The sequence below is a fragment of the Mauremys mutica genome, chromosome 8 (assembly GCF_020497125.1).
Source record: "Mauremys mutica isolate MM-2020 ecotype Southern chromosome 8, ASM2049712v1, whole genome shotgun sequence".
Taxonomy (NCBI): Eukaryota; Metazoa; Chordata; order Testudines; family Geoemydidae; genus Mauremys; species Mauremys mutica.
Window position 1 is genome coordinate 77,027,045 of NC_059079.1, and position 22,510 is coordinate 77,049,554.

The 22,510-nt window shown below is 40.0% G+C and overlaps 1 protein-coding gene across 1 annotated transcript in view; it reads right to left on the bottom strand.

The window, feature by feature from the left end:
• The window catches only part of CTNNA1 (catenin alpha 1), a 220,161-nt gene that overhangs the window by 67,998 nt on the left and 129,653 nt on the right, over positions 1 to 22,510 (bottom strand). Inside the window, exons 8-9 of the mRNA XM_045027314.1 lie at positions 18,649 to 18,729; positions 17,709 to 17,861 (exon numbers count right to left, since the gene is read on the bottom strand). Of these exons, the coding sequence (XP_044883249.1) occupies positions 17,709 to 17,861; positions 18,649 to 18,729 (234 nt within the window). The remainder of the gene's footprint in view (positions 1 to 17,708; positions 17,862 to 18,648; positions 18,730 to 22,510) is intronic.

The window sequence follows — 22,510 nt, forward strand, 5'->3', positions numbered from 1 at the left end:
TAAACTGTCAGGCTGGAGGGAGGTTACTAGTGGAGTTCCTCAGGGATCAGTTTTGGTACCAATCTTATTTTATCACTGACCTTGGCACAAAAAGTGGGAATGTGCTAAGAAACTTTGACAAAAAAAGAGTCCTGTGGCACCTTATAGACTAACAGACGTATTGGAGCATAAGTTTTCGTGGGTGAATACCCACTTCATCAGACGCATTCGTCAGATGCATGCGAAGTCACATGCGTCTGAAGAAGTGGGTATTCATTCATCCTCTGTAGCATGGGGCACGGGTCAGATGCTTGAGGATTCTCTGCACCTTCAAGTCTTTAAACCATGATTTGAGGACGTCAGTGCCTCAGACATAGGTTAGGGGTTTGTTACAGGAGTGGGTGGGTGAGATTCTGTGGCCTGCGTTGTGCAGGAGGTTGAACTAGACGATCATAATGGTCCCTTCTGACCTTTAATCTATGAAATCAGACCCAAAGGAGACACTTCAAATGCACATGCTTCTCCTGAGGAGAGGATGAGAAAACACATGAGATGTTTAGTCATGTAGCCTTAATGCACTACTGAAAAACAATCAGTACGGTAGTTAGTGTTGTATATGAACCTTCATAGAATAATAGGTCAATACACTGAAATATTTTGGCTATAATAAAATGAACTGGACTGGGGAGCCAGTGCAGAAAGCAGTATTTCATTTCAGATCACATCTGTGTTCTACAGATTTTCTGTCAAAAGAAAATTCTACTTTCACTTGTTTTGAATTTTTGTCAAAGTGCTTCAATACGCCTGCTTTGGCTTATATATTTAGAATGGTCTCTATGGCCCTCAACATTTGAGTCTACTTTGGCTATGCCAGGAAATCCCAACTGTTGCAGTCTATACATCTCTCCATATGACAGATTCTGACAGGAAATGGGTCAAAAGTGCAGGTGGTCATGAAGATTAAAAATGCTGTGATCTTTTCTGTCTACCGTCAGGTGAGACAGCCAACATTTTATCATGCACCTACCTTAGCTAAGACTTGGTATGAACACACCTTGTGGTCCTAAATTTACATTTTTTAGTAGCTCTTTGTATTGGAACCTTAAGTCAGTTACTTGTACTTGGCTGGGATGTCCATTCTCTTTCTCCACTGCCATTATTTCCTGCTCAACCACTTACCATTTCTATGGTACATGGAGGCTGGTTAATGTAATTTAGGACATTTCATAATGTATGAAGGATAGCAAACAAGAATTCAAAAATCAGTTTGTTTTACTAGAGGCAGTCTTTCAGACATCACTTTCACCAACAAAACCCATCTATGCATTGTGGCTACTAGATCAGGTGAATTGGATACCAGAATTCTCTCTCTCCTCACCTATGACTAGCAAGCAAAGATTATTAATTGTATAGACTTTAGCCAAAAATTTCAAATGTGGTGCCTATAGTTATCCAATTGACCCAATTTTCAGTGATGCATAGCACCTCTGGCTTACATTAAGTTTGATAGGATTTGTAAGTAAACTGCACTTCTGAAAAAAGTCAGAGAAAGTAATACTTACTGGAGGAATTCCTTCTACAAATGAATCTGATGACATTACTTGTCTCAACTCCAATACTGTAAGTGATTAATAAGAATGCAATTGGCACCTACGTAAATTTTAATAAGCTATTGTTGGTAACTTATACATGAAGAATTAAAATACTGTGACACAGGTAGCCATTCATGGACCATGTAAAAAAGCTATTTAAGTAAGTGTTGTTGGGATGAAAAGATTGAGATATCTAGAGTAGAAAGTAATTTAGCCTTTTACTGCTTTCCACCTATCCTGACTTTTTTAAAAAAAAGTCAAACACTTTTACACTGATAAGGCAAGTACATTTGTGTAACACCTTATAATGACTTTTTCCTACTCCTTGTCTCTGCCTGTCACTGAAGAGAATTGTGCTTCTATGGAGGAATGAGAGAGGGAGACAGACACTAATAACCTCAATCAATGCCAGCTCCTCTAATTCCCATTTGCTTCCACTGTCCATAACCTTGGCATCTTCCTTTGGCCTGAAAGCTTAATTTGTAAATGTACCAATTGCCACCTCTTCAGCAATCTTCATATACAGCAGTATTGTCATGACTTTGCTCTGCTGACAAATATTCATTCAGGTTTATCTCCATTTATTTTGACTACTGCACCTCCCTTGTATGGCTCCTTTTAAGACCAGTGAATAAGGAGAATGCTGAAAACCATCACCAACTGCCCATTCATCTCAAGATTCAGTTCAAAAGTGCATCTATTTCATTTCAAACTCTCCATTTGCTTGTTTCAGCTCAGACAGCTTCTCTCTCTCTCCATTTTAGTCTTTATTTCTTTTCAGATTTCATCTTAGATTTCACCTTAAATAAGTCCTTTGCCTATGCCCAGTTTTTCTTCTCCCTCTGATATTGCCCCCATGAATTGGTGAACACTTTCAGTGCCCATCTTTCATATACCAACATTTTATGGAACCTGCTATCACGCACGATTCTGTGTAGTGTTCAGATGCTGTGTAAGATGCTACACAAAGTTTGTACTATAAAAAGAATGGTTTGTTTTCATTTGTGTATGCTGTACTGAGTTTGTACATCTTGTTTTGTTGAGAAATACAAGAGAACAACTCTTTGGTGAAGTTTTCCTATGTTGCTTGCAATTATGAAGCTGTGAAGATAGTGTTCTAAAGATATTAAATGCATCAAATCAATTAATATGCAAAGATTAGCTGATTATAATTAGCTTGCTGAGGGAGGTTAGCTAGGTCTGGAAGATGCATCAGATATTAGATGGTATATTAAAGAAATGTTGGTCATTTACTACACATTTGTTTTAAACTGTCTGGATTATCCATAGCTAAATTAGTTAAAGAAAAATGGACTTGGCCTCCTGTATGGTTGAATACAGACTTTATATATTTTGCTCTCTCTCTCTCTAACATGGGAAACGCACAATTCAATAAATCTTTTTTCATTTGTGTCTCAGCCTTTCCCTCACCCTGAATCTGGGGCCATTTTTTCCTCTAACACAAACTTACCTTTGAACTCAAAATCACAAATCAAATAGGGATTTTGGTTTTCAGGGAATTCTGATAAAATAGCTCACTGATCAGAGAAAGTAGGGATTCAGATACCACGGTAAGGACTGTGGTATGAGCCTAGATAGATTAAAGCCCAAGAATTCAGAAGTACATAGTTTCATGTCAATATTTGATTCTGATGTCATATTGAGAAGAGGCAAAATATTTGACTTTTCATCTGTGACTTAAACTTCTGATTTTCAGTTACAACGGGACTGAGGGTATGTCTACACTGGAAACTTCAAAGCACTGTTGCGGGAATGTTCCTGCGGCAGCGCTTTGAAGTGCGAGTGTGGTCGTGCGCGAGCACTGGGAGAGCACGCTCCTGGCAATCCACCTTCATGAGGGGATTAACTCCAAGCGCTCCCAGTGCTCAGAGCCTGTCTACACTAGTGCTTTAAAGCGCTCAGACTTGCTGCACTCAGGGGGGTGATTTTTCACACCCTTGGGCCAGCAAGTTAGAGTGCTATAAAATGTAAGTGTAGACAAGCCCTGATACAAACCATACTTCACACAGTATAAGCTATATATATATATATATATATATATATATATATATCCCATTTGCTATTAAATGGTCAGAATTTGAACACGAGAAGGATTAAAAACAAAAATATTAATAAGTGGAATGATAGATACTAGAAAGGCAGGATGATTTTGGGAGACCTACGTTCTAGTTGCAGCTCAGCCAAGCTTGCCCAAAGTCAGTCATTTCCCTTCTCTGTATTGTGATAGACCCAGGCCTGTTGGGAACAGCAGAGGAGTAGAAGGGAGATATACTGGCCACTGGATAAGCAGTTTTCTGTTCCCTGAGTGATCAGCGCAGGGGCTGCTCCAGGCTAATGAGAACACCTGACTCCAATTAACCTGCTCTGAGTCAGGTGAGGCAGCTAAGCACCTGACTCTAATTAAGGCCCCTCTGATGCTATAAAAGGGCTCACTCCAGTCAGGCCAGAGGGAGCCAGAGGAGAGGAAGTGCATGCGAGGAACTGGGAACAAGATGCGTGCAAGAAGCTGAGAGTGAGTAGGCATGCTGCTGGAGGACTGAGAAGTACAAGCGTTATCAGACATCAGGAGGAAGGTTCGGTGGTGAGGATAAAGAAGGTATTGGGAGGATGCCATGGAGAAGTAGCCCAGGGAGTTGTAGCTGTCGTGCAACTGTACCAGGAGGCACTCTAGACAGCTGCAGTTCACAGGGCCCTGGGCTGGAACCCGGAATAGAGGGCGGGCCCAGGTTCCCCCCAAACCTCCCAACTCCTGATCATACACAGGAGGAATTGATCTGGACTGTGGCTTCTACTAGAGGAGAAGGTCTCTGGGCTGTTTCCCGACCCACAGGTTGAATCTGTGAGGCCAGCAAATCCGCCAATATGCGCAGGATCCACCAAGGTAGAGGAGGAACTTTGTCACAGTATATATAAAGTTGTGTAGTCATGTAGTCAGAACCTTTAAATATAGGTAATGCCCTGAACCCAAATAAGTTACATATCTAATATGTATGCAATAGGTATGTCTCAATCATTCCTGAAGCCAGGGGGCTCATTGTGGGGATTGCACCTCCAGTGATTTCTGGTCACGTTTGAAACCATTTTCCAGGTGTCTACTTTTTTAAAAAACAGATTTTAAGCTTTCATGTTAGAAAAAAGTATTTTCTAGCTCTTCTGGTTGAAATAACCTTCAACTGCAGCAACTAGATTTAATTGAGATATTGCACTGGCTTATACAGAAGTCATGAAGTTTTTAATAAGATGAGTATATACTAGTATATAAATTACCACATTTAAGGCTTTTTGAGGCAGGAATTCTGGGACCAAGTGAAACTTACTGTAGGATATGGGAAAGAGTGAATGAGTTTGAGATCACAAATGGAAAAATTTCACTAATCCCTGAAATAGATCATTGTTGGAGAAGGAAGCACCAGAATTTCATTCTTACTAAAAACATAATTTGTAATTTGATTCTCATTGAGTAAGTCCTCACTGACCATGGGAAAATAATCTCTACATGTGAGACACCCTAATGCCCTAAGAAAAGCTGCGTATGTAATCCCTTTCAATAATCAGCATAGCTGAAGGGGGCGGGGACTAAGAAATTGATGCCTGTGAAAGAGCACACAGAAAGCTCTGCTCCCTGGTCTTACATGAAGGCTTCTTTGAAGTAAAGGCATTAAGGTAAAATCCCACCTAAGAGCAGGACACAAGGGTGCTGAAGGAAGTGGGAAAAAAATTATTCAATTTTAAAATATTAGAAACATCCCCATCCCAAAATATCCTTCAGCAGACCGTGAGTCAAGTCCATATCATTTCTAGGTGACAAATGCCTACTGCAAGCATCCATCAGGGACTTCTTTCTAAAGTACCTTTTTAACTGAATCACTACAATCCCTTTTTTAAAGCTTAAAAAAAAGTCTTCCAATTAAATTGCATAGTACAAGATAGCTGGCAAAAGTCAAAAAATTAAAGGTTTTGTTTTTCTGACCTACTAAAAATGTGGACACAAGTTTTCTTTTCTCAACATTTACTGGTGTTGCACTTTTGAAATAGAAACTGAAGCACTGAAGTTGATTTTACAAAGTTGTCTCCTGACATTTAGTGGCGTGTGCCAAATATTATGATGGTCAAAGTCCAGCTGTTAAGGTAACACATGCATATAAGAACACTTCGAGAAGGGAAAGGAAAACTCAACCAGGCAATGACAGACAACTTTGGTTGGAATGGAAGCCATGTTTCAGGATAGTCTAGTGAGGGGACTGGAGAGTCACACAGTAAGCCTGAAGATTCTGCTGTCTCCCCTAGGGAGCAAACAGCAGGTTCTGCCTTAGGCACAATGGATAAAAATCAGTTATTTAAATTACAAAAATGGATGTTTTGGGGGTATTAATTGGTAAGTGCTACAGATCACCAAATCACACTAAGGAACAGGATAACTGCCTCCTAATATGCCTATCTATAAGGTGTAGGAATAAAACTTTGTGATCATGAGGGGACTTCAATTTGAGTGGCATATGCTAGGTCTCATGCTGCCAATACTAAAGCATCCCTGGAATTTCTAAGCATTATAGATGACAATTTCCTACCTCAAAAAATGTTGCAGCCAACACAGTGGAATTCTTTATTAGACCTTGACTTAACATATAAAGAGGACCTGATCACAGAATAAAAAATGAATGGTAGCTTAGGTACAAGTGATCATAGCTTGATCACATTTATAATGTGCAAGCAGAATAAAGTCCAGACCAGTAATATTACACACACAGAGCTTAAAAAGGGCCAATTCCACAAAGCTGAAAACAATTATGAACCAAATCAGCTGGGAGAAAATTTAATCAGAAAAATGTGAATGACAATTGGGAATCATTCAAAAACACCTTACTAAAGGCCCCAAAAGCCACAATCAGCAGGCTGGGCTGGTTAAAAAACCTGACCTGGTTTAGAGGGGAAGTGAAGGCTGCTATACAAAAAATAAAAATACATAAATGGATGAAAGGAGAAGTCGACAGTAAGTGTGATAAATGAGAGGAGGTAGCTCTTTTATGGACACCCAGACTGCCAGTTAGCTATAAAATTCCTCTTAGTGGCTGTTCTCTACTTGCTTTACCTGTAAAGGGTTAACAAGCCCACAGGTAAAAGGAAAAGAGTGGGCACCTGACCAGAAGAGCCAATGGGAGGGCTAGAGCTTTTTAAAAGTGGGGAAAAAGAAACCTTCCCTTTGTCTGGGTGTTGTGGTTCTCCAGGAAAGAGGGGAACAGGGAGCAATTATGCTGTGAGAAGCTGAAGACCAAATATGAAATTCATCAGATCATATCTAGAACTACTTATTTAATAACCCAGATATGTAAGTAAATCAGGAATGTTTAGAAAGACGCAATTAGGTTTATTTCTTATTGGCTTGTGGACTCCTATGTGCTAACCTCAAATGCTTTGTTTTGCTTGTAACCTTTAAGCTGGACCTCAAGAAGGTTATTCTTGATGTTTAATTTTTGTAAGTGGGTTTTTTTAAACCTAGGAAAAGCTTAAGTTCCAGATGTATTTTTTTTCTTTTTGTTTTTTTAATAAAATTTACCCTTTAAGAACAAGATTGGATTTTTGGTGTCCTAAGAGGTTTGTGCATATGTTGTTTAATTAGCTAGGGCAACAGCTAATTTCCTTTGTTTTCTTTCTCAGCTATTCCCCAGAGGGGAGTTGAAAGGGCTTGAGGGTACCCCACAGGAAGGAATTCCCAAGTGCGCCTTCCTGGATTTCAAGGGGTTTGGATTTGCGTGGTGGCGGCATCGGCCCATCAAAGGTCAGAGAGAAGCTGTAACCTTGGGAGTTTAATACCAGCCTGGAGTGGCCAGTATTAAATTTTTAGAATCCTTGCGGGCCCCCACCTTCTGCACTCGGAGTGCCAGAGTGGGGAATCAGCCTTGACATGGTGTCAGAGCGGTGGGATCATTTTGAACCAGAAGCACAGACCTCAGGATTTTAAAAAAGACATTTTTCCTTTTGGCAGCCTGCAAAGCCAGGGAGTTCTCCCCCTCCCCGCACTTTCCTTTGCTGCCTGAGGGAGAACAGGCAAGCAAAGGGTTCAACCTGCCAAGCCAGGGAGTCCAACAAGCAGTTTATTTTTTCTCTCTCTCTAGCTTCATGGCAATGTAATAGCTAGGCTAGAGTAGGGCAGCCCTGTGCATGAGGTTGAGGTCAGGCACCAAAACCTTAGAAAAAACAGTCTTCCCAAAGCAGCATGCCACAGAGAAGACAGACCCAAATCAAGCCCAGCCATCCAGCTCCATGATGGAAACGAAACGTCTTTGGAAAACTCATGGGGTAAACAACTTGGTTGCCACCCCTTACCACCACCAAACGAATGGCCCAGTGGAGAAGTTTAATGGAATTTTGAGGGCCATGATACGTAAATTTGTGAATGAGAACTCCAATGATTGGGATCTAGTGCTGCGGCAGCTGTTCTTTGCCTACAGGGTGGTACCACATCCCAGTTTGGCATTTTTACTGTTTGAACTCGTTTATGGACACGAAGTTAAGGGGCCATTACAGTTGGTGAAGCAGCAATGGGAGAGGGTTACATCTTCCCCAGGAACTAACATTTTGGACTTTGTAACCAACCTGCAAAATACCCTCAAGGACTCTCTAGCCCTTGCTCGAGAAAACCTACAGGATACTCAACAAGAGCAAAAGGTCTGGTATGATAAACATGCCAGAGAGCATTCCTTCAAAGTAGCTGACCAAGTCATGGTCCTGAAAGTGCTCCAGGCCAATAAGATGGAAGCATGGTGGGAGGGGCTATTTATGGTCCGAGAGTGTCTGGGAGCTGTTAATTACCTCCATGTTAATTCTCTAAAGCCCTTTTATACCTGAGAAATCAAGATTCTCCAGTTTACAGCCCAGGAGAGAGATGACGCCGAGAGGCCTGAAGGAGTCTACTATGAAGGAAAAAGCAATGGTGGCGTAGAAGAGGTGAGCCTTTCCATCACCCTTGGGCGTAAGCAGCGACAGCAAATCCAGGAGCACCAGCTTTGCACCAATGTTTTCAGCCACCCCAGGATACACAGAATGGGCGCATCACTCCATTGACACAAGTGATGTTCACCCAATTAGAGCCCAACTCTACCGGATGGCTCCACAAGCCAAAACCGCAATAGAAAGGGAGATCAAGGACATTACAGATGGGTGTAATCCACCCCTCTTTGAGTGCATGGGCCTCTCCAATGGGTCTGGTTCCCAAACCAGACGGGGAAATCCGCTTGTGCTAAATGCTGTAACTTGCCCAGAAAACTATCTAATGCCACACACAGTTGAGCTATTGGAGAAACTGGGACATGCCCATTTCATCTCAACCTTAGACTTAACTAAGGGGTACTGGCAAGTGCTGCTAGATGACCCCGCCAAGGAAAGGTCAACCTTCATCACTCATGTAGGGCTATATGAATTGAATGTGCTCCCTTTCGGACTGCGAAATGCACTTGCAACTTTCCAGAGACTGGTAGATAACCTTCAGGCTGGATTTGGGGAATTTGCAATAGCCTACCTTGATGATGTGGCCATATTCTCAGATTCATGGGCAGAACACCTGGAACACCTCCAAGCTGTCTTTCAGCATATAAGAGAGGCAGGATTAACTGTTAAAGCCAAAAAATGTCAAATAGGCCTAAACAGGGTCACGTACCTTGGACACCAGGTGGTTCACGGAACTTTGAACTCCCTACAGGCTAAAGTAAATGCTATCCAAAATTGGCCTGTCCTTAAGTTAAAGAAACAGGTCCAATCCTTCTTGGGTATGGCTGGGTATTACCAATGATTTGTACCACACTACAGCCAAATTGCCACCCCACTAACAGACCTAACCAGGGAAAAACAGCCAAATGCAGTTCAGTGGACTGAGAAGTGTCAGAAAGCCTTTAACCAGCTTAAGGAGGCCCTTACATCTGACCATGTACTAAGGGCCCCAGACTTCGACCAACCTTTCATTGTAACCACAGATGCATTTGAGCGTGGTGTAGGAGCAGTTTTAATGCAGGATGGACCAGATCAACAATTTCATCCTGTTGTGTTTCTCAGCAAAAAACGTTGAGAGGGAAAGCCACTGGTCAGTCTCCAAAAAAGAATGTTATGCCATTGCGTATGCTCTGGAGAAGCTACACCCATATATTTGGGGATGGCGGTTCCACCTGCAGACTGACCATGCTGCACTGAAGTTAGGAATGATAGAAAGTTGATAGGGAAGCAAAGGCACATCAGCAGAAATCTATGGCCAGCAGAGTTAAGGGCAATAAGGAGTTTAAGAACCCTGACAATTATATTGGCCTATTTCTAGATGGAAATGGTAGAATTATCATAATAATGCTATAGTAGGAAGAGCGCCTGAAATATAAGCCCTTGTACTAAGAGGCCTGGTATGAGGCAAAACCTGCTCACAAAATTTGGTAAAAACAGGGCTAATATTGCAAATAACACATTCCTAAGAAGTGTTCATCAAAATGTACTCTGGCAAAAACATCCCAGTATTAAGTACCAGAACATCCTGATATCAAGGATGGTACAAAAACATTACCTAAGGGTAACAGGAATACACTGTAACCTCCTAAAAGTGATAGTTTACCTTCCTAAAAGATACGGTCAGGATGACTGTACGTAATAAAAATGTTTTAGTCAAACCAACATATACGAGATAATGGCTGATAACTAGCGACATCAGGGGGCAGTAACTATGTCAAAGTGCAGTACCAACTTGTTCGTATTGGGGTATAAAAATGTATCTCAGAGAAAGTATCTTTGTCTGGCCTTAGAGAGGAACGAAAAGTCCAGCCATTCACTGAGCTGGTCTGTTGTTACAGGAATACATGTATTTGCGGTATAGTAGAATCTATGGAATACTAGTACCATGCTTTGTCAATGATAAACCTGGCTGGGTGCCTTTGCCCCTTAACAGATCTTGTGGCTGTTGTGTGGTTCGCTTGAGGTCTGCTGTGCCAGCTGTCTGTGCAGGGCTGGGGTGGCACACAAAGAAAACACGTACGCGCACACAGCCAAGTATCTGTCAACATCTAACCACAAATGCAAGAAAGGCGGAAGCATTCAGTATTTCTATTCTATATTGGGGAACAACAGATCCAGTCTCATCATATGAGGAGGATAACGCTATTTCCATTCCACTAGCATCTCTGGAGGATGTTACATTAGCTACTAAAGTTAAACATTTTTACATCAGCAGGTCCAGATATAAAACTTGTGTCCAAGAGTTTTAAAAGAGTTGGCTGAGGAATTCATTGGACCATAAATGTTGATTTTCAGTAAGTTTTGAAGTACTAGGATAGATCCAGAAAGCTAATATGCCAATTTCTAAAAAGGATAAACAGAACGACCCAAGTAATTATAGGCCAATGAACCTGCCATTGATCTTGGGCAAGATAATGGTGCAACTAATATGGGACTAGATTAATAAAGAATTAAAAGAGGATAATTAAGGCAAACCAGCACGTTTGACTTGGTACTGCACAACAGATTAAAAAACTAGAAAGATAAAAAGTAACATGGCACACATTAAATGGATTAACGTCTGGCAAACTCATGGTCTCAAAAGGTAATTATAAACAAGGAATTGTCATCAAGCAGGTATTTTTTCCAGTGGGGTCCCACAGGGATGAGTTATTGACCTTATGCTATTTAACATATTTATCAAGACCTGAAAAAAAGAAAAGAAAAAAAAACCCACCACCATTAATAAAGTTTTCAGGTGACAAAAAATGAGGGAAAGAGAAAATAATAAAAGAGGAAAGGTCACTGATTCTGAGCAATCTCAATTGCTTGGCAAGCTGGGCACACGCAAACAAATGTGTTTTAACATAGGCAAATGTAAATGTATACCTCTAGGAACAAAGAATTAGGCCATACTCACAGGATAGTCCCCTATCCTGAGAAGCAGTGACTCAGAGATTTGGGGGTTATGGTGAATAATCAGCCAACCATGAGCTCCCAGTGTGACATTGTGACCAAAAGAAATAATTCTGCCCAATTTTTAAGTGAGGCAAACCACCAAACAGGTAGAAGTCACTGGCTAAGTCCTGGAACCAGGGTTTGTTGAAATGCTAAACCATCTTTTGACAATAGTGTCTTCTGCACAGCGACTAATTCAGTTCAATGACTAGTTCAAGTGGAATGAACTAGTCACTGAACTGAACTAGTCTCTGTGCAGAAGACACTATTGTCAAAAGAATTAAGAAACCAATAGGAAGTTGAACAAGCTAGGAAGTTGAACAAGCAAGAAAGTTTCTTTTCTCCTTCCAATCTATGAATAAAACTTAAATGTGCAGATGAGATACACTAGTTCCAAAAATCTTGAAGGACATGGTGACCTGCAAACAATCAGTTCAATTCACCACTACACTTCCTTTGTTTAATAAACCAGTTTTAAATGCAAAAATACTAACTTTTTTTTCCATATGTCCAGCACATTTGAGTTAGTTTTATTTAATAAAAAAAATCAAGTGTTATTTCTGTACATTCTTAACTTGAATTTTCATCAATATAGAGTTTGACACAAATAGTAAAAAAAACCTAATAAATCATTTTTCATTTTCTAACAAAAATAGAAAAGTTAAAAATCTGAATAAATGTAAGTTAAGCTATATAATTGCTTAAATGAATATGCATAGATAGTGTATCCTCATAATTAGCAAAAAGAAGCACCAAATTTAGTGTAAAGGCTATATTTAGTTGCAAATCAACATGTTTTATTGGTTACCAAAGAAAATCTACTTTTCTTAAGAAAATAACTAAAAATTACAAATGGAAAACATGGTTAAAATGATTGCTTAAATCAGGGTTTCTTGCTTGCAGATTTAAACTGTGATTAAAATTGGTGATTTAAATCAACTCATCCTGGCTGTAGGTTTGACTGCCAAGGCTACTGAAGATGAGTGGGGAGAAGAGTAACCTCTTACATTTTTAGTTCGGGACATTATAATTCAACTAAATTTCTGCAGGACTTCTATATCACCTTAACATATCTGTTCTCAAAATAACTTCTTTTGATATTCAATTTTTCTTTTTTGTATTAATTCCATTATAATGCAGTGTAAAAGATAACCCATTAAATTAGCGAACAGTGATTTTGAAAGCCATCTGAAGCATGCTATTCAGTACTGTAGGAGGAAGTGAGGCAATTCACACATAGCCCTCAAATTAATAAAACATAATTAGTTTCCCCCCTCTATTAAAACTGAGTCACCAAACTGAATTGGGCATCCAATTGAAGCTCTCTGGAACATGGAAACTTTTGTGTATCTGTGATGCACGGACCTCTCAAGTGTGCCAGATTTTTGTAGGATGTTCCATATTTTGGTTGCACCCCAGGGCAGGTGACATTCTGCCAGGAGGACAGAAGAGCATACAACAAAGTAAGTTTAGCCTAGGGAGCCAGAAGGCAGAGTTCAAATGTCACCTCTGCTGATGTGTATTTTGTTACTGTGCATTTCAAAACCCTACTTATTGAGCAAGCATTTGTACCCCCTGCCACAGAAGGCAGTCAAGTATCTTTCCCCCCATTATAAAAAAGTTGAGAGAACGGCTGCAGAGTCACTTCAGGAATAGCTGAGACTAGAACCAGGTCTCCAATATGAGAGATTCAAGTTTCATCCATATTGCTTTTCAAAATGAACTTGCCAAACTAGTGTGCTCACTTAGATGAAACTACTGCTTTAGCTCCTAGACAATACTTCCATCCTGAAGCCAAGAACCTGGGATTCCTGATCCGCAGTGTTCTATTGTTGTCTAGAAAATAGCTGTGTAAATCACTGGCAGAATATGTATTGCATATATTCTTTGTGTCTGGTCCACAAAGAAGATAGCTGTTACTCCTGTAGATCAAATGGTGCCAGGGTTCTGAAAGTCCAGGTGTAAAGTCTACTGGTTTCCATGTGGGGATTTCTTAGGGTGGAATATATTGGAATTTGTTTTCCAGTTTTTTTGAAAAGAGTGCTCTAGTTAAGTCACATTAAGAAAAGCCATCCTTAATAATGAGCTTTACATTTAAAAACTATTATAATCTGTCAATTATAGCATGAGGAACACCACAACTCCGGTGTTCCACCTCTCTATTATGATAAAGAACCATGCACACTTATACTGCAATATACAGACAGAAGTAGTCACATCTAGTCTCACTAAGTAGGATGTCTTCTACTAAAACATTTTAAGTAACCTCCTGTAGTACTACAGTTTCTGAAGATGTAGGTAGATTTTTTTTTCCTCTGCGCAACAGTAGATTCCTAAAACAGCCTTATGTAGCAACTATCAGATCAGACAAACAGCTCATTCTGTTCAAGAGGTCTTCAAAAAGGGGTCTTAATTCAAATGCAGTGCTAAAAAAGTTAAGTTTCTTCCTTCACAGGCAAACTGACACTATGTATGATCCTGCAAAGGCACTCTATTCATTCTAAGAAAAAGGAGACTGATGGTTGGAAGCTAATGTTTCTAGTATAATGCACACTCCTGGAAGAGCTTTGTAAACATCTAGGCTATGCCTACACTGCACTGCAGACTACAGGGGTGTTAACTGAAGAGTGCATCAAAATGTTGCTCTCTCAATGCCCTGTATGGACTATGCTGGAGCAAACTAAAAGGTACCTACTAGGGTTCATGTTAACATGGTCCTCCTTCAGACAGGACTATGTTAACACGAGCAAAGTACCTTTTAATTCACGCCTGCTGCGTGTTCAGTGACACGGTTCGAGCACAACATTTTGGTGTGCTCTGCAATTCACACCCCTGTAGTTTGCACTGCAGTGCACTGTAAACAAGCCCAAAAGATCATGTTGCTTTCAGAAGTGTAACTATGCCTGTAGAGTAAGTGATTACCAAAGATCTCTGAAGAGTTGCTTATGTATCAGAGGGGTAGCCGTGTTAGTCTGGTTCTGTAAAAGCAGCAAAGAATCCTGTGGCACCTTATAGACTAACAGACGTTTTGCAGCATGAGCTTTCGTGGGTGAATACCCACTTCTTCGGATGCAAGTGCACTTGCATCCGAAGAAGTGGGTATTCACCCACGAAAGCTCATGCTGCAAAACGTCTGTTAGTCTATAAGGTGCCACAGGATTCTTTGCTGCTTGAAGAGTTGCTGTATGTAGCACATCATATTAGTAGTGTCTGACTCTAGTCAGAAGTGTTCTGTTTAATGCATACTTGCACAAGAGCGTTTTCTTGAAGAACGGAATGTATGACTACACAGACTCTCCAAAAAATTTAATTTGCAGCTTTGTGTTTAAACACAAGCAAGATCAATAATGCCTCATGTGCTGAGAATGTCAGCTGCTCAGTGCTAGAACTAGTAGAAGCAGAGGGCTCGTCTACATGGGGAAACTGACTGGCATAACTACAGTGGTATAATTGTACCTTTATAGCTATGCTGATATGGATGCTATTTCTGGAATAGAAGTGACTTTATTCCAGCTCTAGACTAGCTAAATAGTGAAGGCAAAGTTTGAATTATTTCATCTTTTTAAGAAAATGCCATTAAAACTACATTAAAGCTACTACACTGAGCATATAAAAGTCAAAAGCCAAATTTAAAAGTTGCATAACAGTAACTGCTTTTGGTTTCTCAGTGTTTCAGCCACAACACAGTCCCTATTTCAGCTTCTTTGTTGGTGCCCATTGCCTTAGACCCTGAGTGTCCCTAACAGTTTGCATTTGACTTCATATTCAAATGGATGAATATATTGCAATAAATGTGAATTATCTGCAAGGTGTACTTTAGAGAGCTACAATGTAGCTTGTTTTTGCCTTTGACATGCACAATTTGGGGACATTTTGGAAAGCTCCCCCAAGTTTCTGAATACCCCCATACCACTATTTAGATACATGTGTCTACAGTTAGCTCCGGCCCCAGAGAAGTATCACAGCATATTTACCAAAAGCTTATCAATTTCCTTTGACATACATCACAAGGTGATTTCCAGATTCAAAAATTGCATAAAGAAGTTCCACACTTCAGGAGAAATGTGATTTTATAAAGGATATTTCCAGACAATTACAGTTAATTTTTCCACACTTCCCATATAATCAAATAAGCATAATGTATGGAGAAACCAAAAGGCAGAACAGCTTTACACCAAGTACCAACCAAAACCAAAAGAGGTTTTTGGGGGCAAGGAGGTCACTGAATAAGCCAATTAAATCAAAAAGTATTAGGAGGTGGTCAGGGAATTCAGGTTGTCCTGGCAACCTAAATTAATTCCCTTTGCTTTATTTATGAATAGTACCTCCAAACTGTTTAACTATGTGTTAACTATTTCAAGGAAAACATTACCTAGCCTTATGTGATTCCTGTGCTGAAAGACCTTACAGTCTCTCTTATGTGTACGTGCGATGGTGCCAAGAGTCTCTTAAACTAGTGAGAAAATGGTTTGCAGAATTAATGCAAGAGTCAGATCAATGAAAGAGTGACAATTGCCTTGTTCCTGAAGAAAAATAAATAAGAGTTGTGTGAAAGACCCAAGATTATTCTAAAAGTCACATGGACTAATTTGTAGTTCAACAGCAGAACAGCATTATTATACAGTACATTTTGATCAGCATTTGACTTTTTTTTTTTTTTAAACTGCAATTGGGGTTAGTGGTGAGAATTAATCATTCAACCGACCAACTGACAGTATTAATAGAACAGAACATTTAAAGGTTTGGCAAAAACTAACTATGCATAAGCAGTAAACAATTACAACTGTAGATTTATATTCCTTTATAATTTTTGCAACACTGCACAAAATTAAGTGTGAATAATAAGACAGCAGGTCAGTATTACTAAGACATATGCAGTAAGACCTGGAATGAACTTGATTTTTTTTCTTAACTGCAATACTAGTTGCCAAAGACATTAACTTTTATGGTGGATTGACTTGTTTTATGTATTTTAATTAAAACTCTGGTAAGTCTCCCATTTAAGTTCGTGTTCTTAGAAAACAGTCTTACAGACAGGAAAACTTTCCATTTGACGACTTGTTTTCAAATAATATTCTTATGTTGACCTTATCTAAGGTTTTTGTATCCAAATTCTTATTTTTGTACAGAAGTTTGTAGCATTCATTCCATAAGCCTTTGCATAAAGACCAATTTCACCTAGCAATAATAGATGTTTCAAATGATATTTACATATATTTTGGACTCAAGACACCAGCATGAAGGAGGCAGTGATTACTTATGTCTCTGCTTAGAATTAATCTCAGTTAGTGTAGTATACCCAGACAAACAACAAATCCACATGTTGAAACTACAACTTTACAAAACATTCAAAGTACGGTTTGAAAATATGATGCATCTCTTTATGCTGTATGTGATCACTAAAAAACACAAGCTATGGCAAAAGAAACTGTTGGATCACCACTTACATAAGTGAGTTAGTCTGTAGAAAACCGTCAGCATGCAGGTTTATACCTAGGCTTGACAAGATTCAATCTAAAAATCGATAGATGTCAATAAACATCAATTTCCATTGACATGCTGAAATCGATGAAAAAATATTGATCATAGGTAACAGTGGGCAGGAACACAGCCTCCCCCATTTGTGCCTGCAGGGACTGGGTGTCACTGGCACTGTGGTAGCACAGAGCGTACACTGCAGCCCCACTGTCATGCAAGTGAGGGAGTGGGTCTATGACAGACCTTCTGCAACTCTGCTGTCAGGGCCCCACTCCCTCACTCACCAGCCATGAGTGTAGGAGTCATCCCCAGGCAGGCACTGTTCAACAGCAGCACTCCGTGCCCAGGGCTCTTTGTCCTCCTCACAGTCCTGGCTGGGAGATATCTGCTCTGCCAGGCCAGGACTGCAGCCTCCCCTGCAACTTGAGCCTGAGTGTCTTGGCCCTCTCAGCTTGGCAGGAAGCCCCTGCAACACCACTTCCCACACTGCGCTAACCCTAACACCAATTCTCTTCCCCATGATATCTAAGAATTGAGAAAAAGGGTACAAAAGAAAATAAATATTAATAGTTGAAGTTAGAAAAAATTAAAACCGCATTTGCCAAGCCTATTTATACTATAAAAAGTGTTAACAGCTAGAATACAGTTTGAAAACAAATTAGAAATTAAGCTAAAATTTGTAAAATTGGTAACTTCAGTTGGTTTGTATGACCTTACCTCAATCAACTTATTGGCATGTTCACGGAAAACCTGTGCATACTCCTTAACTTCCTTTTCATTCCCATTCTTGGCAGCTTCAATCAATACTAAAAGTGGAACGTTGGTTTCCAGAAAAGAATCGGACACATGATCCATAACAGCTTTGCGGAGCTAAGAATTAAAATGAAAATTAGTTGGGTTTTTTTTTGGCACAGAGTTCAACTGCTGTTTTCTTGCATCTTATTAAGAAGAAAATGTTTGCCACAATAAGGATCTTGAATATTTGTTTAGTAATTGCTCCCTCTGTTGCTGTGTGAGACCAGGGCTCTCTCTATTGGGGTTGGCCATGCAGTTTTTGCGCCAATTTAATCAAATTAGTTAAGTCAGTGCAACAACTCATTTGGGCACATTAATATTTATTTAAAATGTGGAGATATTGGCTTAGCTTCAGTGACTAAATCTGCGCTTTTTCTGCTGAATATTAAAATCACACTATTATTTTTGTATTTAATTCAATGTAAGGATTTTGAAAAGTTAAAATAAACTCAACTCTCCTATATATTTTGCTACCTCCACATTTGGTTTTAAAGTGAACTTTTTCTCCTTTAATAGTGAACTGTCCTTAAGTGTTACCATTATACACACTCTTGCTGCAGGTGTACTTGTTTGTAATTTGAGTCCAAAAGGTTTTGTTTTATTTTAATTCAACATCCAAAATATCTTCTCTGTATGGTTATCTATAGGGGATTACAATTCAAACCCTAATACTGTCACCCAAACAAAGCGCTGCAAGCTTCTAGCTTTCAATGAACTAGGCAAGAAAAAAAGAGCAAAACGACTGCCATTACAGAACACAGAGTACTCAAATAAACAAAACGTTTCCAATAGGGAACATTCAGAATTGCATTATTTCTGTAAACACTTACTTCATTACATTAATATTTTATTTATTCTGTACCTGTCTACGCAGGTCCCTGGTCTTTTTAGTCATTTTGTCGATTGCAGAATTCAGTGCGTCACTTCTTTCTTTGCGTCCAGCCTGTATAGCAAGAGAGGCTAAGGTAAATACAATATTTTGTGTTGGACAGGAGACAGTATTCACTTCTTTAAATAGTAAGAAAAATAGCAGGTTATACCAATGCAAAGCTAAAAATGACCTTTGGATTCAACCCCTTATTCAACAAGGCTATTGGTGTTTCTTCCCATCTCATGCTTTTCTTCCGCTACATTTTCTCCTTAGAGGAACTATGAGAAAAGTTAGACTTCTGAAAACCCCTCTAAGCTAGAGACTGATCCAAAAAGTCTTCAAATACAATGTCTTGGATCCCTTCTTGATCGATCTGACAACCACACAGTTTCTTGTGCTGGATCCACACTGATTCAGACTTGCAGCACAGCCTGTATGAGAGCTCTGATTAAGTCCTGATACGCTTAAGACCTCCATCAGAAAGCATGAAAGCCCATGGCTCTGACACTCACCTTGATATAAAAAGATGCAGACAGTACACATCCATTTGATAGCTGACCTTCACCCAAATATTTTAAGTATTAAAATGGTTAATCCAAAGTGGTCACTCATGGGACAAGAAGCATTCCCTAAAGAGTTTTACATTTCAGATCAACCATAGTGGACAATTCACATGTAGCCAAAACCATAAGCCACAATTTAAGTACTTTTAAATACAGAAAGCTTTAAAAAAGCATTTAAGTTCAACACAAAAATCAAGTGTAAAAATCCAACACCAATCTCAAAACCAAAACCCATGTAAGGAAGAGCAGTGGATTCCATGAGTAGGGATCTAGGCAGTGTTGTAACCTTATTTCTCCTTTGCAACTTGGCTTTGATTAAGCAGACATGAGGCTGACAGAATACTGAGCTCAAATGTAATCATTTATATTAAGAAATTCTAACAGTGATCTTAACACACATGGTTAGTTTCTAGTTCTGAATATACAGTATATAGCTTTAAACTAGCCTTTAAGCAACCACAAAGCAATTTTACGAAGTTCTGCACTATGCTCATGTAATTATACTGCTGAGAGAAGAAGAGATTAGCCGCCATTAATGTGTGTGTACGCTGAGAAAAGAACACATTAACCACCATTAATGCAAGTGTAGGCTAATTATCAAATAATAGGTTGATTTGGAAGACTTGGATCAGCAACTTTGAAATCTTAATCAAAGATCTGGAGTTCTGCATAAAACAGATGTTATGGGATTAACCCCAACTGGGAACAGCAAGGCTGGGTTTATTTTGATCACTGTTAGGCTCATGTCCACACTACAAACTAAAGGTGACTGATGTTAGGTTGACTTACATGTCCACACTGCCCTCCTTCTGTCAGCACTGCATATCCTCATTAGAAGCACTTCCACCAACTTAACAGTGGCCAGCTCTCAGCTCCCCACTCCCTGCCAGGAGCCTGGGAGCAGGGCACTAGGAGCCCAGGAAGCAGCCAGGCTCTAGTGGGAACCCACCCCCCACTTTGGGGTGACAGCCCAAGCTGGGAGTGGCCTTGTCAACTTCACAGCTCCAGCGCAGAGCTGTGAAATTGACAAGAATGACAGCCAACAGCCAAAGTAAGTAATCCACAGTGTCTACACTGACAGTGCATTGCCTAACTACACTGAGAGAAGCCATTCGTCGCTCGTGGAGGTGGAGTTACATTGGTGTAGTAAGGCACTTACATTGGCGGGAGCAAGGCTGTAGTGTGTACATTGACACAATTAGGTTGATGTTAGGGTGACCAGATGTCCCGATTTTATAGGGACAGTCCTGATTTTGGGGTCTTTTTCTTATATAGGCTCCTATTACCCCCACTCCCGTCCCGATTTTTCACATTTGCTGTCTGGTCACCCTAGTTGATGCAAGCTGCCTTATGTCGACTTAACTCTGTAGTATAAACCAGCCTTAGTTACCAACCATGATACCCAAGGTCAACTAAACTGATTCTCTATCACAGAAAGTGCTTACAAGACAAAGAAGCACTGTAGATTGAAGTTATTATTGGAACAAAAATTAGTTTAGCTATTCCTCTTCCTAGCATCACAAGGCAGCCTATTAAAATCTCACCCCACCCCCTGCCAAAAAAAATAAATAAATGTTAAATTATACAGAAGAAAAACTAATGATTCTAATTACTATACACTTATGTTTCCTCATGTTTAAAGTTTACATGTAGAGAGAGTTCAACCAGAAAATCATCAAGTTCGAATAGCTCTGATTTACTGCTTATGACATTATCTTTACTTTACCTAAAGCTTTCAGTTGATATGACAAGTTTAAACAAAACTGAAGTGACTAATAGCATACTCTGTAGAAGCAGATTCATGTGCTGTGATTAAGTTTAAGATGAAGCCTAAACTCTGAATTTACTAATTGTGTCTTAAGCTAGCCAACCTAAAAAATAATCAATTTGTTTGCGTTACCTAGGGAATAGATGTTTATGGTTCATTCATCAAAAGCAGATCTCAGTAGCCATTATTTACTGAAATTTGCATGATTTCAGTGTGTTTTCCAAGTTACAACAACTGTTGTTAGTTGTTGGCTGCATGTGGGTTCTCTCTGCATGCTGCACTGGCTCTGGCCAGTTAGCCCGTACAGCAGACTTCGATTGAACTTCTCAGGAAGACCATAGACTCTGTTCGGTGGCTAAGGCGCTTGGCCAGGTTTATTGCTGACAAAACATGGTATTAGTGCCCTATACATGCTACAAGTACACTTAATACATGTATGCCCATGACAATGGACAGCAGAGTGAATGCTGAGACTTTCTGCTCCCCCCTCGGCTGGACCTCAGTGACACCTCTTTGATACACTGATGCAGACAAGATGCGTATTGTGCTTCTGATGCGGCTAGTTGCCACCCCTTGTCTTGTACATGTTGGTTCAATCAAAACGTCTCTAGCCATCAGCCTGTCATCCTGACCTTATCCTTAGGAAGGGTCAGTGTGTCCCTGTATCTTCGGGGAGTGAGTTTACACTCTTAGTATCGGGATGCTCTGGCATGATCCTTCTGAAATATGATTATGCAAGTGTCCAGTGCCTAGCACTTAGGAGCATTTATGTTTTTGCAACATCAGCCATGTTCTTGCCAAGTTCATGTTCCAGACAGTGAACCTACAAGCAGGCATGTTTTGTAACCAGGCCTGACTTTTGCTCATATGCTGACTCTTGCTAACTTTGCTTTATATCAGCAGGGCCTGACCCGTTTGGGCCTTAGGCCTTACACCAGGTCTTTTATATCAGGCCTCATGTCTCAGGAGCTCTCTCTCTACACTACAGAAACATGATCAGTTAAAAATGTAGTTCAAAATCCAGATTTTTGGCCATGTCTCCTTGTTTAATAGATTACTATATATTCTATATCAGTGGTTCTCAAACTGAGTCACAACTCCATTTTAATGCGGTCACCAGGGCTGCCTTAGATTTGCTGGGGCCCCAGGCAAAAGCCTGAGCCCCACCTCCTACGCCTGAGGACTTCAGCCCTAGGAAGTGGTGCTCCGATTACAGGCACCCTGTCTGGGGCTGAAGCCCTTTGGCTTTGGCCCTTCCCGACCCAGGGCGGCAGGGCTCAGGCTTCCGTCTCCCCTGCAAGGGTCACGTACTAGTTTTTATTGTCAGAAGGGGCTTGTGATGCAATGAAGTTTGAGAACCCTTGTTCTATACTACTTTAACTTGAAGATAGAAACCCAAATATTTGGGTATTCCAGGAAGTAACATTTAACTTATGTATAGCCTCAAGTTGTTCCAAAATTAAAATGAGCAGCTGTAAATTATTTCCAGTTTGTTAGCTTTACAAAGCACTCCAAGTACACA